This window comes from Neurospora hispaniola (assembly GCF_033458365.1).
Source record: "Neurospora hispaniola strain FGSC 10403 chromosome Unknown B0T23scaffold_3, whole genome shotgun sequence".
Taxonomy (NCBI): Eukaryota; Fungi; Ascomycota; class Sordariomycetes; order Sordariales; family Sordariaceae; genus Neurospora; species Neurospora hispaniola.
Window position 1 is genome coordinate 457,148 of NW_026944408.1, and position 16,284 is coordinate 473,431.

The 16,284-nt window shown below is 51.2% G+C and overlaps 5 protein-coding genes across 5 annotated transcripts; 1 reads left to right on the plus strand and 4 right to left on the minus strand.

Moving 5' to 3' along the window:
- Positions 1-321, plus strand: B0T23DRAFT_313862 (uncharacterized protein; the record flags this gene model as incomplete). Its single annotated transcript, XM_062834765.1, has 2 exons — positions 1-53; positions 195-321. Coding segments are annotated over 2 exons (180 nt in total), but the record flags the coding sequence as incomplete, so codon positions are not given.
- A 4,302-nt stretch (positions 322-4,623) lies between these two features.
- Positions 4,624-5,456, minus strand: B0T23DRAFT_103415 (uncharacterized protein). Its single transcript, XM_062831735.1, has one exon. It carries the CDS (start codon positions 5,341-5,343, stop codon positions 4,681-4,683), a length of 663 nt encoding a protein of 220 aa, XP_062693636.1. The 5' UTR covers positions 5,344-5,456; the 3' UTR covers positions 4,624-4,680.
- Positions 5,457-7,640: 2,184 nt separating this feature from the next.
- B0T23DRAFT_439564 (uncharacterized protein) lies at positions 7,641-9,602 on the minus strand (the record flags this gene model as incomplete). Its single annotated transcript, XM_062840695.1, has 3 exons — positions 7,991-9,602; positions 7,829-7,890; positions 7,641-7,766 (listed from the first exon to the last, which is right to left on the minus strand). Exons 1-3 carry the CDS (start codon positions 9,297-9,299, stop codon positions 7,641-7,643), a joined length of 1,497 nt encoding a protein of 498 aa, XP_062693637.1. The 5' UTR covers positions 9,300-9,602.
- A 2,092-nt stretch (positions 9,603-11,694) lies between these two features.
- Positions 11,695-14,288, minus strand: B0T23DRAFT_314136 (uncharacterized protein; the record flags this gene model as incomplete). Its single annotated transcript, XM_062834785.1, has 2 exons — positions 11,695-12,438; positions 14,073-14,288. 2 exons carry the CDS (start codon positions 14,286-14,288, stop codon positions 11,695-11,697), a joined length of 960 nt encoding a protein of 319 aa, XP_062693638.1.
- A 1,571-nt stretch (positions 14,289-15,859) lies between these two features.
- Positions 15,860-16,071, minus strand: B0T23DRAFT_376065 (uncharacterized protein). The gene has a single exon (XM_062836929.1). It carries the CDS (start codon positions 16,048-16,050, stop codon positions 15,892-15,894), a length of 159 nt encoding a protein of 52 aa, XP_062693639.1. The 5' UTR covers positions 16,051-16,071; the 3' UTR covers positions 15,860-15,891.
- Positions 16,072-16,284: the final 213 nt, after the last annotated feature.

The following is a 16,284-nucleotide window of genomic DNA, read 5'->3' on the forward strand; positions in this document are numbered from 1 at the left end:
GTTACTTCAAATGGTGAACTTCAGTCAAGCATCGCGGCAAATACCGACAACCGGTAAAATAGACCATGAAAAAAACCAAACGATATATCACAAAAACATCGGGAAGTTTTGGGAGCTGCGAGTATAATCACACCGAGGTCGCGATTGAGGTTATCACCATGCCTTGCGGTCAACTGGCAAAGTGACCAAGTCAGCCAAGGATGTAAGCTGATACCACAACTGGATGGTCAAGCGAGCAGTATCATTTCCTGTCGACAACCATGTCTCCCACCATCAAGGGGAGTGCGCCACAATCTTTTGTCCTCAGACAGAGCCTTGTAACCCTTGACGCCACAAGGGTCCTCCACCCTCGCCGACGGCGGGATGTGTGTGATGGTGGGTAGAAATCAGGATTTAGGGATTAAAGCAACCTCATATTACGATTGATACTATATCACGAGGGACCCAAAAACCAAAAGAATTCGAGTGTCAAATCACGACTCGGATCACTGGTAATCAGAGCGCAACCCCCCCTTCCCGCGGAAGAACTTCGGCACACACATCTAGTACTTACTGATAAAGGGGAGATCTGAGATGATAGGAAACCTGGGGTTGATGCTACCCTCGTGAAACATGAACCGGAAAAACCTGATTTGATAGTACCGAACATTCGCGTCATTACCAGAATGGTATTCCCACTTACCGAGTTTTGTATTGACATCAACGTCAATCAAGCGGGTAGCTGTATTTGCGGCTCGCAGCCGTTTCTTAACTTGCTACCGTCGACCACTGGGGAATTCGGCGCTCACTGACCATCATAACTACAGGTCTCACAGTCAACTATTGTTTTCCTTGAGCTACAATAGCTTCGCATACCATAGTTTTACGTCCCGTCTTCATTCATGTCCCAATGGAATTACCGGTACCTTGGCAAACTATTACTGAGCTCACTCCATGGTATTCCTAGTTGTCTTATGAGACCGCGACGGGATTGAAAGCCTGACTCGGTGGAAAGAGGCGATACAAGTAAGCAGATAATTCCGGGAAACGACCACTTCGTCAAAAATGTTAGGTATCTGTAGCCCACATACCTCTACAGGTCACGAGACATGAGATGAGATTATCGTAATATATTGATTGAGCGGCAGTAGATGATCAGCTGAACAGAGGCGCAGTCCGAGGCTAACCTAGGTGCTAAACTTGATGAGGAGGGATGTTGGGTGCACCACGGGACACACTTCATTTGGGCGTCAAGAGAGATGAACGGGGGCAGACTGTGATATGGAAACCTGGCCACCTATCGAATTAACTGCGGGTGTCAACATGCCACGTCGATGTCGGCAGCGCATGTCCCCGTACCGTACAGCATGAGTCGTCAATCCTGCAGTGCCCTGTGGCACGGTAATCACGGCAATTTAGTACGCAGTAGACTTCTACTTTCTATGGCTCCGTCACCCAAGGACATCCATCGGTGGGATGCAGATTGTGCTCTTGAGTCTTGAGAGGTTGAATGCAACTGATCGTGTCCGTCGGAAAACATGACGGACTTTGTTGAATCATTGACGATATGCGCGGTCGCTCCTCTTTCCTGAACCATGCCTATACCCACTGGCGTGCTTGCTCCCGTCTGCTCAAGGGGACCTGAACTGGCGGCGTCCTGCCCTATCTGATGTCTTTTTTTTTTTTTTTTTTTTTTTAGTATGGAGCCTCAGCTCTATTTCTTTCAAACCTGCAGCAGTACCTAGAGGTACCTAGAGGTCGACGGTTCCGGGAATTCCCATTTCAGAACGCAGGAGGGGAAAGAACTTGACAGCTCCCAGTCCCAGTTCAATCATTAGAGGTAGGTAGCATCCGACTAATCCCGGTCCTTTGAAAAGATTGAGTGAGCGTCACGGCGTGAGTGAGGAAGGAGCAATTTAAATTGGAGTCACGATCTGATTCACGTATCTCCCCAATCTCAATCATGCTGGAGCCAGGAAGGTACGGTACATTGAACCTACTGAGGCAGGTACGTCTCGGGAAGGAGCGCTACGATTCCTTCCTGACGAATCGATGGTTTGATTATGATGCCCGGTAGAGGCAGTTCCTTCCTTTTGAGAACTCTCGCCGCCTGCTTTCTGACCACCTACGTTGACACCTACAGGTGCTGTGGCCCCGGGGACTTGAAATCGAGCAATGACTGGAAGGACTGGACGAAAGTTGGGGGAAGACTGAGGTGACTACCAGTAAAGAGGAAAGCGCGCTCATCCCATTCGATTTTTTTGTCTCGGCGGAATTTGACTTGACTCTCACTGTCCGTCCCGGAAGGAACGAAGAGGACTATATTCGCGCGAGTGAAATTGGGTTACGCTCAGTCGGGTTTGCGTAGTGGAAATGCAGCCATTCCGAGCGAGGGCAGAAAGGCAAGGACTCGATCGAACGTCTGTAGTTTGATGCCGACGCCAACAGGTTCGTATGAAAGTTGATCCATGAGGGAGATCGCGGCCCCAAGGGAGGGAGGAACGCGTTTTTAGTTAAGTTTAGTACACACGACTGGACATGGTGAAGCAGATAAAGCGAGATCCAAGTCATGGCGGGTTCTGTAAGCCGAATGAGAGATGAGTAAGTACCTGTATCACCGAAAGCCACAGCTATCAAGGGCAAAAAAGGTGCTTCTCACTGCCAACCCGACATGTAATACAGGTATACTGAGACAAGGGTGGCTACTTCTAGAGGTACCTAGGTAGGTAGGTAAATGCCCAGGGAGGAAGGAACGTACGACGACGGAGATGGGGTCCGGTCTGGATCATGAACTTCACTTGTTTTTGGATCCAGAGTAATCAATCAACGAATAACCTTAACGGAGATAGAGAGAGGCCCTGGCTTTCCTCAAGATATTTTAGAACAGATCAAACATGACGACACTTTAATTGAACGAGAACCAGGTATACAATAACCGAACAAGTTTTTTGGGTCGGGAATCTACATATCGGTCGGGTACTGCAACCCAGACACCTTGACTACCTCTTGGTCCAGCGTCGAGACTGACCTCCCTCCCATTTAGCCCGGAGAGATAAGGATGGAAAGAGCAAAAACTCCGATTGATCACCTGAATATACAGACGACCTGCTAGCACCAAATCACACGAGTGAGGATTAGTCAACCATGAAAACGTACGGGAAAGTTGATACGAGGTCTTGAACTAATAAACAAACCAGTACTGGACTGTAATTAGGTATGCAAGGCTGGCTTGAATAGACGAGGTCAATGGTCTGTATCTCTACCTATCGATGTCTCGCGTGTGTGTTATGAACATACGGTAGCTATGTAGGAGAAAATGGTAGAGGGAACAATGCAGTGGCACAAATGTATATAACCCCCAACTACAAAAGAAAAGGAAAAGCAATCGATCGATGAAAATTCATAGTGCCTTTGAAGACTACAGGTGCTCAGTAGGTCAGGTACTAGGTAAGCTAGGTTGATACCGAGCTACGCAAAGGACCCTCCCTATCTACCTAGAGGGACCTATCTACCTAACACGCTAGGAATACTAGGTACAGTAGGTAGTCAACCAACACAGACGGACGAACCTCAATTGTTTTCAACTTTTTTGCTCGATTTATCAGAGTCCGATAAGTAGATGACTTCCACAACACCACGCCAAGTATCGCGGCATTTACTTTTCATTCCCTTCCTTCTTCTTTTCATTCCCTTTCTTCTTCTTTTCTTTCTTTTCCGTTCTTTTTTTCTCGCCTTTCTTTCTCCTTTTTCGCTTTTTTTTTCTCTTTTTTTTTTTCTTTTTTGGTTTTTTTTTTCTTTCGCTGCATCTGCGAGTTTGGACTCACTACATTGAACATTTGTATTGATATGCATAAATGATTGTCACTACAACAATTCATGATGATCCCGGTGATTTCCTGATCAACGGCTGGGATTTGGAATTAAGTTTGATCTACGGATGGTACGTTTGTTCATATACATGGCTGATCGGCGGTGATGGACGGTTAGGTATAGCTGTATGGTGAATCCGAAACAAGTGTCAATTTTTTTTTTTTGGGTGATATATGTCGCTTGTAGCTGTGGGTGGGTAGAGTGCTTGTTTATCTGGGACAATGATTTTATAGTTGCAAGTGTAGCACGGCATGGGATGATAACTGGAAAGCGGGACATGAACGTAGGATGTGATGTAGGACAGCATGGACCATGATGGAAGGAAGACATCAACTGGGGAGGATGAGGATATTCATACGCGAAGAAGCAAAAGAATCAGAACAAAATCACAGTACGTAACAAGCATAATCACCAAAAGCATCATCAAGCCAGAGGAAAAGGCCAATTGAACAAACCCAAACCGAAAAAAAAAAGACAAAAACGCCTTTCCCATGCATATTTCCTAAGTAGTAATCCATTAAGGGCATCCCAATGCGTGTCTATCTCTTCCACTTTCCCCCCATACACACACGACATCTATTACAACCCCATACATATACTAGTGCAAAATTAACTAGTACATATACACCCCAACTGATATCATGCCATCAACAAATGAACAACTCCTTTGTTGACATCATCCATCCATCCTCCTTTGTTTATTGTCACACCTATTGATAGGCAGGTAGGATGTACGAGGTGGATTTCAGAGGACTGATACCGACTACGAACATCCTAGAGATTTGACAGCCCATCGCTTGGTGCTAAGACTACCCAGTCGAGGTAGGTCGCTTAAGCAAGGACGGCAACGAGGCCGACGGCGAGAGCGAGGAGAGAGCCGCTCTCGACCTTGCCAGCAGCGGCGGTAGGAGCGTGAGTGGCAGAGGCAGTGCCGGAAGCGGTGGCAGTAGCGGAGCCAGTGACGGTAGCGAGGGTGGAAGCGCCGCTGACGGAGACAGCAGCGGAGGAGGAGCTCTCGTCATCGGAGGAAGCAGCAGCGGAGGTGGCGGTGGCAGCAGCCGAGTCGGAAGCAGTGACAAGAGTGGCAGCGGCGGTGGTCTGGGTAGCAGCGGCGCTCTTGGTGGTCTCCTTCTTGTCGTCGTCGGAGTTCTTGACCTCGAACTGCTCGGACTGGGCGAGGATGCCCTGGTTGAGGGGGTCGACGGACTGGAAGTTGAACTGGAAGTCCGAGTCGTTGGGCACGTCCTTCTCCGAGATGATGACGGAGCCCTTGGTCAGGTCAACGGCACCGAGGTCCTTGGAGTAAGGGGTGTGGCCGCTGGCCATGTTGACGAGGACCAAGTGGGCAGACTTGGGGTCGGTGCTGACGGTGCTCCAGGTCACCTCGACGCCCGAGGAGGGGTCGACAACGTCGTTCTTCTTGGGGTGGGTGATCTGGATGGCCAGAGCAGAGGAGGCGAAGAGGGCCTGGAGGAGGGTGGTGGTGGAACGCATATTGGCGGTTGTTTTGGTTTGTTTTTTTTGGATGTGTGTAATTAGGTAGGTTCGAGACGATTAATCGTGTTGAGCGAGTGTATGCAGTTGACTGACGTCGAAAAAAGCGAATGACTTGATGATTGAAAACAAAGGTTTGGATGAAGCAGGTGTGAAAAGAGCGTATGGTTATAAGGTTAGCAAGATGGATGGAGAGAACAAGGGATGATTTCAGCTGAACACGGATGTCATGGATTGTTCGATTCATTGCAAGGGTAGGCGGACCTCGTCTCCAAAGAGAAAAGTGGACACCATGAGAAAAAGAGAACTTGGTTAGTTGGATCCACTGGGGTCTCATGGCGAGCAATGATTGGACGTGAACTCGAACCGTCGGATCATCATCACAAAGTCGAATGCAGGAACCACAGCGGATTGGATTGCACCAAACCCGGGATGGCGGAAATCCCCACCATTGGTTGACGGCGACCATGTGGCGCCCTTAGTTGTACCCGTTAGGGCTTGCTGAACACGAGCTTTTGGACTGTTCTGGGTGAAGTGTCACCCAGCTTGGAACGAGTTGAAAGAGATCTTTGTTGGCTTTGCCCGCTGGTGGGTGGACACAATGGTGGACCTGTCAAGGCCTCCCTCCACTGTCCGGTTGAGGTCATGCTTTGAAATGCCTCTCTCTTGGCCTTGTCCTGTCCGAGGGAGGCGAGAGCTATCCGACGTTACCTCTACCTCTCTGGACAACGTGAGTCCGGTCGCGGGCATCCAAATCACCAGTGTCTCTGAACTGCGAGCGTGGTGACTCTGCTTGGCCCTTTTAGAGGGTCACCGTCCCCCATGATTGACGGGTTCGAAACAGGCCAACCAAATTGTGAATCTCGCGTCGCTAATATCGATGACCGGTGGCAGAGATTAGAGTGCCATGCTCTTGGGGTCCGTGTTGCGCCATGCTCGGGCGACTTTTCCGACTGTGTTGGTGCCCTGTCAGCCAGTCACAGTACTTGTATCAGGTGGTGGTAGCTCAGGGGCTTCCCTGAAGGGTAGTGGAGGTGATTAAGCGAAGCAGTGGATGTCCGTGACTGGTCCACCAGTGATCGACCCCTGACGATCTGGGCTTGGTGTGGTGGTGTTGGCGAAACGGTGCCGGACTTCCCGCTTTTGGTGGGAAATGCTTGGAGGCCGAACTTGTCTGGCCCGAGGTCACATTGAGATACTAGTGTATGAATGGAGCCGTTCGTATATGTGCGCGACGGGCGGTTGTCGTATTGTGGGAGGAATACGTGTAGTGTACGTAGAGAGCGAAGACGATGGAAAATGCTCGAGGCTGGAGATGAAAGAACGAACAGGATCGTCGTCTCTGCAGGCAAATCATGCACTATCAAATTTCTGCGAGACTTGCTGCGAAATACGTTAAGCCAAGACTGACTGTGTCTTCTGGTCCACTTTTCGAACCCGCTCCTGCCTGTGCCTGTTCTGAAAAATCCGAACATGGGCGCTGCCAGACACTAACAGTTTTTGACTGGATAACCAAGCAGAATCTGCTAACGTGCTGCATGCTGCAACTTTTGTGCGAAGCAAGTGGAAGCTGTTGACGTCCCATTTTCTCGTTCTCCATCTCGTCGCCGTCTACCTCTACACCACATCGTATCCGCCACTGCCGGCTTCCACTCTTTTTTCGTCACCTCGGTCCGCCATCACGAACGGCCTTTCCGTGCCGACCATAATGCGCATGAAGGATACATACGGGGATTTCTCCAGTTCCACACATCTCCGTCCGGGCTTTTCTTCCGCCTTCCAACGTCATGACTTGCCGTCTCTCTCCTGACTGGCCGAGAAAGGGTGCCAATTTCTTTTTTTGGATCACTGATTCACTGGATTCACCGATTGACGGGCATTTTGCATTTTGAGGCTGTGTCGATCCGTAACGGCCCTTTTCTTTGTCCCCTACACCACCACCCATTGGCCGGCGACAACAAGACGAGAGACATGACACGATCTTGCGGCCATAGGGTTCTAGAACTCTTCCATGGAGTGGCGCTAGGCCTTAACGTCACTTGGAAAATCACTGGCAAAACCCCAAGCATCACTGGCCATCATGGCAAAGACAGCATCGGGAGCATTCACATCACGGCTTCACTTTGGGGGCAACTTTGACACCAAGAAGCGGGATGAAGGATGAGATCAAGTTTCCTGATTGCCCCTCTTACAATTTCCATGTTCTTATCCTCACACAATCACGGCTCATCAGGATTTCTACGGCACTTCCAAGCTTTGCACACGGAGGCGACATTCAAATTCTCTACATCATTTGTCTATCTTGCCCATCCATTGCCACATACACAACTGCTTTCAAGTGACCGGCCACTCAACCTATCTGCGTTGACCTTCCAAAAGCTGGTCAAGGAATGGCGACGATGATGCAAAAAATCTCCAGAAGTCTTGAGCCTAGTGGCAGCATCATTCGGCGTTATGATGATAGGGTCCGGGTATATCGTTCGACATTCGGCGTACCCGCTGCGGTTTCGTTGGATACTTTGCCGTTGTCGTCGATATCTGTGAAGCCTATGATGTCGGTGATAGTCGTCTTGACGGCCTTGGGCAAGCGTTCCTCGACTGGAGAGTTGCCATCAAGAAATAGTCTCGAATTGTTGAGCCCACAGACCAAGACACTCGTACACATCGGCCGTCTTTGTTGCGATATCGATGAGCTTGGCGCTGCCATTGTTGTCTACGAACTTTGAGGCTTCGTGGAAGAAAGCAGCGTGCTTGGTGCCATGCTCGAGGCTCCTGGCCCGTTCGTCGAGACAGTCGTAGACGTCTTGGTCCTGCTCCATAGAGGTATCGATCAAGCTGTCGGTGCTCTCGTACATGTTCCCGGTTGTCGTCTTTCTTCGGGGGCTCTCCCCATTCAAGAGCACCGCCCATTCGCCCAAACAATCGTAGACGTCTGGCTCTTTCTTCGACTTGCTTGACTGATTGCTATCCTCGGGAACATCAGACGATACGGACTTCGTCGGCGACTTCAGGAGGATTGACGAGTCGCGCAACTGTACGTCAGCTGACGATACAGACTTCGTCGGCGACTTCTGGAGTGACGCGTCGCGCAGCTCGTATCCCATTTTGAACCCCTTTGCCCACATCGTCGCTCGAGCAAAGACGTTCTGCTCATCATCATCTCTCGTCTCCTCTTCCCCTTCATCTTCGGAATCTTCCCGCTGCTCTTCCTCCTCGCACCAGCGTGCATGTACCTCCCGCGCCAGCGCCTCATTTCCCTCCAACTCCTCCAGCATAACCTGGTAAACCCGTTCCTTTCGCGCTTGTCGTTGCTTGTGCGCCTGAAATCGCTGATATACATCCCAAGCCTCTTCGTGGTCCCCTCCTGCCCCATCGAGAAACACCTGGTAAATCTGCTGCTCAACTGGCATCTCCTCCTCCTCTTCTTCCTCTTCCTCATCCCAATCAACCTCATACACCCCCCAAAACCCATCCCGTTTCTCAACGAGCATTCCCTCCTCTACATCCACGCCATCGAAGGAAAGGATACCTCCGTTTTGCCTCGGGTCACCCGTCACCAAAATCATATGCGAGTCCGGGATGTTGGTGCTGTGGACGTCGGCTCGGTAGTCATCGTATACGATATAATGGACACGATGAGTTCCGTGGCCTGCTCGGAGTCGTTGATGGAGGATCGCCTGACGCTCTTTGGAGAGAAGGATCTTGTCTGGTGGAGTCTGCGGCGCGAGGGTCTCGATGTCGGATTCGTCGTCAAAGTTGTCGACGATGGGTGCTGAGTGGAGTAGGTGGTCCCAGGTTATTTGGTCGCGCCAGGGGAGGTAGGGAATGGGAGAGGGGGGAGGAGGAGTGGCGATGGGTGATTTGGAGGGGGGGCTGAGTGCACGATTGTCCGTGCGGATGGGGGTCGTGGGAGCCTGGAGAAGAGGGTTGATGGGGGTTGTAGGTCGGGAAGCCATGGTTACCTCGACGTACTGTGGTGATAGAGGTGAGGACGGAGGGTGTGATGTCGAGGATTCTGGGGGATTGTCGTCGACTCGTGTTGTCGGCTCGAGGTTCTTGACTCTTCCGGACTCTGTCGGTTGGTCGTAATGGGGGTCGTGTTGACGTGCGGTTGGTGATATTGTTGGTTGTCTGCCGATATGTGGTTGTCGGTTGATATTCTGTCGTCAGGTACGTTAGTCGAAGGGATACTACAGTGTTAAAGGAAACATAATGCTAACCTTTAGGTATTCGTGATGGTGAGGTATCGATGAGACGCTGTGATGATGGACTGTTGTCGCGACAAGTGGTGGTAAGTAGGAAGTGCAATGTTGCGTTGTTCTTTGGAAACAGAGTGAAAGTTCCGCGGACATATGCAGCCAGGACGATATATTTCCCAGACCATGCACTTGCTCGAGCCCCTCGACATTACAGTCGCCGCCATGCGAAATGCAAACAAACCTCGGTAGGTTGTTCAGCCAAGGCTGTCGAGTGAATGCCGCAGCTGTGCGCAATATGACCCTTACTTTTCATCTCATGTCCGAACAGGACACCACTGCAGCTGTCGGTACCGCTGTGCGTCGGAGGTCCGTTAAGGTTTACTATCTGGTCCGGCCGGCCGGATTACGAGAGCATTTTGCCGAAGACCGGGCTTCCTGCAGGTGGCGGCCCGGCAGGTCCCTCCAGTGCGTGCCGCTCACGGACCAAGGGTCCGAATGTGAAGCCGGGACTTTTAAAGTCACGAGGAGGCCACGAGTGTGGTGTTTGGGGATTCTTGTCGCTGTGTCAAGGTACCTAGAGGTAGGTACCTATATGGTTCTCCTTGCTGCCTCCTTGCTTTCTCCCGATTCTACGAGCTCGTTTTTTCCGATTCCCATATTTCCATGGATATCCTCATCGGTACCTCTAGCGCATAGTACCTTTTCTACCTACGAACGGGGACGACATGCACAACGTCGGGGGGTGGGGGTGGAATTAGCGTTGACCTCGCTCTGCCTCTTGGTGTGGTCGTTGTTGGTTGGATTGAGTAAGGTCGCCGAAGTATTGCGGATTCGGAGGGAGCGGCCAGTGGGCTCGGGCCGAATCTTGCCTGCCTGACCCGACCCGACCTGACCACGGACGTAGTTTCTGCTCACGTTTACGAACTGGGGGACTGTTGAAGAAGACTGGAGTATGATAAAGCACTGATGTGGTTGACTTGTTATTGCACTTCGTCTGCTTGTCTTTTTTTCCTTTTGCTCTTTGGTCTGCTGTATTCTCCATGCTCCTGTTGGTTTGGTTATTGATATCAAGGTTGCTGTTCTCGCCATGATTGTTCATCGAATCATTAGCTTCTAGTCTTGCTCACTTCTCTGTCCTGTCTGACGCCCAGGTATCTTGTTATATTTCCTGCCTCTCAGGCCGACCCACCACGCTCTCTTTCTAATCGCGGTCGAACTGTTTTAGCCATTCGTCCAGCAGTTCGTCAGGATTGTTAGTAATGTTTTCCTGTACCCGTTGACGTTGGTTGTCAAGATATGTATTGACAGTGGCTCCAACGCTATCACTGTGGGACATCCCGTCGATCAGTCTGTCGTTACCGGCGCTCAGCTTCCTTACGTCGGCGTTGTTTCTGGTTAGTTACTTCGCCCTGTCTCTGATGTCTGTGAATGACTCCATGTCACATCCGGACAGCAATAGGGGCATCATGAGTGATCCAGTCATTGCTCACCTAGACTGGAAAGGTTTGTGGCCGCAACAGGTCATCATTTGAGTGTAAAAGTAAGTGATGTTCTTCACTAGCCAGCGTTGCGATTATACAATTGGATAACTGACTGAGTTGAGGGAAAATATTGCGGATAGGGGAAACAATCAGCGAGAGACAGCATGACGGCCATCTGGGGCTCAGATTTGTGCGAGACGATACAACTGTCTGTTCGTCTGACGACAGCCTACCACGTCTAGCAAATCTCGACACAAGCACCTCCAACTCTTTTCGACAACCCGATATCCATGTACGCCAACATCGATTTCCAGCTTACTTATTCCTCCCGCTTACAACTCCAACCGAACGCCCCCGAAGCTCCAACACTGGCGGGCTCATCGTTCGCTCACTCGACAACTTCCAGCTCGTGGTTCTCCGCCGTCATCGCTCCATTTGGCCGCATTTCCCCCCTCGCTGTATTTACTTTCGACCACGATCTTTCATTTCGACACGCCCCTAAGCCGACATTGTGATAGTCGTGGTGATAAGTCTTGGATTCTTGGTCCCCTGTGGGTCTGCGGCCCCTCTGCGGTCCTGGGTTCCCCTTCATCGCTACCGGTATTGTCACTGGATGCTGTGGAAGTGGGGAAGCATTTAAGGCAGACCGGAGGCGGGTCGATGCGAACGATTTACGGCGACGACGGAGGAGATGGTAAGGTTGACGGTTCAGGGACCAAGGTGGATGACGACGACGAAGACGAAGATGGAAGTGGCGGCAAATCCACGACCGGGCTCGGCAGAAGGAGCGACGATGAGCTGGTCGAGGACTGGCCACTTGGAGTCGCATCGCCAGTCTCGTTCTGGCTTCCGTGATGCTCGGGGGTCGCTGGGAGAGGCGGGAGCGAGGGTGTTCTGTAGCGCACTCTCGGCGGGACGTTCTCTTTGTCACTATCGTTACTCTCACTATCTTCGTCATCGCCGCCGTGTTCCTCACTATCATAGTCCTTACCATCTTGCTCGCTGCTCAGATCATCTTTGCTATTATCGGCCTTTATGGTCTCAGCCTCGGAGTCATCGTCCACGGTGTAGTGCGTCGAGGCGTTCTTCTTCTTCTCCTCTTCACCGCTGGAAACTTTCTCCTCGTATTTCGGAGTTTCAAACCGACCGACAAGACTATCCGACAAACCTCCGTCGACGTCATCCAACAGGCGAGAGGATGCTAGCCTCTTGCGCTTGTGGTTGTTGACGCTGGCAGGGGCTGGGACCGACACGGAGGGTCTGGGACGCTTGGGTTCACTTGCGGCATTCTCCTCGGCGCCCGTTTCCTTAAGAAAATCCCATCTGTCTACAAGACTGTCGTGGAGTCCGCCATCGGTGTCATCAAGGAGACGAGCGCTGGGCGGCGTCTTGCGCTTGCGCTTGGGTGTGTCTGCCTTGAGATCGTTTATGTCGATGTCGACGTCGAGTCGAACCGTACGCAGGCTGGTTGAAGTAATAAATTTTACATACATTTTCTACCTCTTCGCCGGCTAGGTGTCCGTAGCAGAGGTACCGTCCAGCTCCCTCTTAGATCTTTCAACTAATCCGGACTACTTAATCGACGGGAAGTAGTCCGTAATACGGGCACTCTTGCTAATACTAGGCGAAGGCGTAGTGGATGGTTTCATGATGGGAGTGGGTGTGTAGTTCGCAGAGATATTGGGGATGTGGTGGTTGCTAACGAGTTGTTGGTGAGAACTAGGGTTTGGAGAAGAAAGAGAGCAAGATTTCCTCTATATACAATTGGGTATAGGTGAATAGGAATAGGGAGGCAGCCTGGGTGAACCTTACCTTGCCCCTCCAAGGTTTCAAAACCACCCTGTGAATGGTATCAAGTTTAGGTTCGGAAGGCCATGCTGAGGTAGCCTTGCATAGAGGCAACAAAACTGGGTCCGCTTGGCGACTACTTCGCGATGTTTGCGGTAAGTGCTGTCACTGTCATGCGAGGGGTCTACGGACATCTTCAAGAATTGATATTCCAGAGTACATGTACTGACATTTATAGATATCCTGGGGTATCAGACAGTCCCGACCACATGGATCTGGATCTGGGGAAAGCTGTGCTATATACGACTGAAAGTGAAGACACATCAACTACCTTTACTCTCCTGCGAATCTCCAATTCCCGTATTCCCCTTCCGTCGCTTCGCCTACCTGTATCTCTTCTTCGTCCTCTTTGCTTTGTCCCTGCTCATTTTGAGGCCTGTCCGGCCCAAACCATAGCACAACGCCGTCAGTATCCATGATAACTACCTAGCCCTGTTCTCTCCCAAGTACTTCTGAAGTTCTGCTTCCCTTTCACTGCCGCTCCTGTCGTTGGAATCTTTGGAACTGGATAGGTACTTCATCATGGAGCAAAGACGAGTTGCCAACCACCTTCTTACTGCGTCAACGGGGAAGAAGGGAAGGCCACGGGAGACGATCCCGGTGCGGGCGAATCAACGACGGGACTCGGAAAAAGGAATGACAAAGGGCTGTCGTTTGGGTACATTGGACTCGACTCGTGTTCTTCCCGACGCTGGTTGCTATAGTATTGGGGGGTTGTAAGAGGACGTTGAGGCGAAGGAGTCCTGAGCCGGTCTCTCGGAGTGGCGTCAATGTCATTGTCTTCCGTCGTCGTTGGTTCGCCGATCAAGCCATTGTGCCTTGAAGTGTGGTTGAGGTTTTCCGCATCGTCCCCGGTCATTGGCTCCTCATATCGCGCGGTCTCGAATCGGCCAGTAAGAACGGCGTTGAGACCCGCGTCGGTCTCGTCCAAAAGTCGGGCACTTGAAAACTTCTTCTTCGATCGTGGGATGGAAAGTCGAGGCGATGGTGCTTTAGACCGGCGCCGCCTAGCAGTGTCATCAGCGCCGATCGTCACACCGCCGCGCTCGATGTCGGCGTTGCGAGGCCTCATTTTGTCTTGCACCCTTTCTTCCTCAAGAAAATCCCTGCGGCCGATACATGTAAGGCTTTCGCGGAGCCCGCCGTCAGTTTCATCAAGAAGACCAGTAGACACCGGTTTTTTGGTCTTCAAAGTGTCGACCTTGATTTGGTATCGAGCCGTTTTGATACTGTCGGCTTGTCCGTCGTCGCTTCGTTTAAATCTCTTTGTTGATTGGTCATTTTCTTCATCTTCGAGTTTCCTCTTGGACTTCGTGCCATTATCAGTGCGCTCGATTGACTTGAAGTAGTCGGTGATGCGTGCATTGTCGCCATTGCCGGGCCGAGGGGTTTTGGGTAGAGGTCGTTGGTCGGACATCTTGGTGATCGGCTTGATGTTGAGACTTGTGGTTCGAGATGCTGGTTTGGAAGGTCTGAAGGACAGAAACTTGCTCGGTGATAAGTTGAAGAGCAAGAAAGATACCTCTGTTATGGCACACGAGGAGATGTGCCCTTGGGAAGAGTGAATGAACAGATTAAGGTCGACCTTGATGAGCCCTGGTCTGCCCTTCCAAGGTCCCTTAATGGTCATGTGAATGGTGGCAGGTTCAGGTTCATGTTTGGAAGGCCAAGCCGAGGCAGCCTAGGAGTCAAAGCCTGCCTAACAAGCGAGGGTACCGAACCTTGACGCCCAGCGAAAGTCTAGACCAGTCTGGTGTTGATTTCGCGATGTTTTTGGTGAGTGTCCAGGGTCATGCTCATCGTTTCGGGTCTGCTAGGTAGGTACTTTGAAGGCTGCATTACTGATCTATAGATGTACAGATGATTCTTGGAAACGGTGGGCAATATTTCTCTCCTCTTCCAGGTCTCTACAACCGTCACTAGGTACAGGGTAATATTTCTCAAAGAAATGGCTTCCTTCGAACTGATGCTTCAACGGTAGAGGCAAGTCCACGCCTGACACTCAAACTTCCTCCCTGCGCTTTTACTTGTCTCCTTTCATCACTAATACCTCAAATTCGCCGACTAGGTTTCTTGCTCCCCCTTAATCACTTTCCTTTCTCTTGATGCCCGTGTACATCTGTTGCGTATCAACAGCGACCTTCAGGCCTAGGCGAGGCGGATTACCGATCGTTCAAGTCATTTTCGGAATCCGGCGACACCTCCGAGCTCTCCAAGTATGGAGATGAATTTGAGAGGTATTATAGTGACCGAATGAGCAGGGTAAAGGGCGCTTTGGACAGTACTTTAGGCATTCGTGCAGGCGTTCTGCCTTGGTACTTTTGACTGGGACTGGCGAGGGGTACCTGCGCTATTGCTACATTACAGACGTACTATGTATCCGGCCAACATAAAATCTACCTCTATACGTCTCCTCCCATATCTAGCCAAGCCTCCATCAATACCTCCCCGTGGGTACGGGATAGGGCCTCAACAGCCAATACTCATCTCTCGAGTGCCACTTTCAGGTCCTTACCGCGGAGCTCAGTCAACAGTTCCCATCGGAGCCAGGAGAACTAGGGGGGCTCGGCATCGGCGAAGGGGGCTTCGGAAAGTACTTCATGGACTCTTGGAGACGCTCTGCCTTCGTTCCCTTGACAGCGAACATCTTCATGGAGGCACCTGATTGCTTGCTCTTGGATCCTTTGCGCTTGGTGATAGATGAGGACGACGGTCTGGTGGAGGATTTGGAACCAGGCGTAGTAGGGTGCTCGTTGATGGGAGGAATGGAAGGACTTGAAAGGTTGTCAAGATTGGTGTCGGTGGTGGAACGACTGGAGGTAGAGTTCGCACTTGGTTGTGTCGTCTTCTCTTGATCATGCTGGTCGTGGAGTTGTTGAAGTGTGGACTGAATCCGACCGAGGAGAGTTTCGTAGATGTTTCCTCCGGCAGCGTCATCGGAAGGAGCGTCAGATTTCGGAGTGTCCTTCTTTGAGCTGGGCGGGCCAGTTGCGTTACTGATGGGTGCGCCTTCAAGCTTCTCAGCGCGGTCTTTGAGGTGTTGGTAGACTTCGCGGGTAGGTAGTGTCGTTCCACAGAGCTGCGTCTAGCGGTACTTTGGTGTTCTGGGGATTGTCGTTCTTGACAAATTGAGGAGCTGGAGCCGGGGTGCTAGCCGTAGGATCCTCGTCTGGGCACATCCTCAGTCTTCTTCTCAATGGGGTCCAGTCCCTGGTGGGCTCCTCCGTCATCCTCCTGGTCTGGGACCCTGCGAGATCGTCATCGACAAAACTCACGTCCTCATCGGGGGGAGGGGCTGGTGTTTTGAGCTCTGCCATTGTGAGTGCAATGGTTGAGTAGATGTTGCGTGGTCAGGAAGACTGTCGTGAGAGAATGGAATGTGCAAATTGTTCAGGTGAGTCCTGGATCAGAGG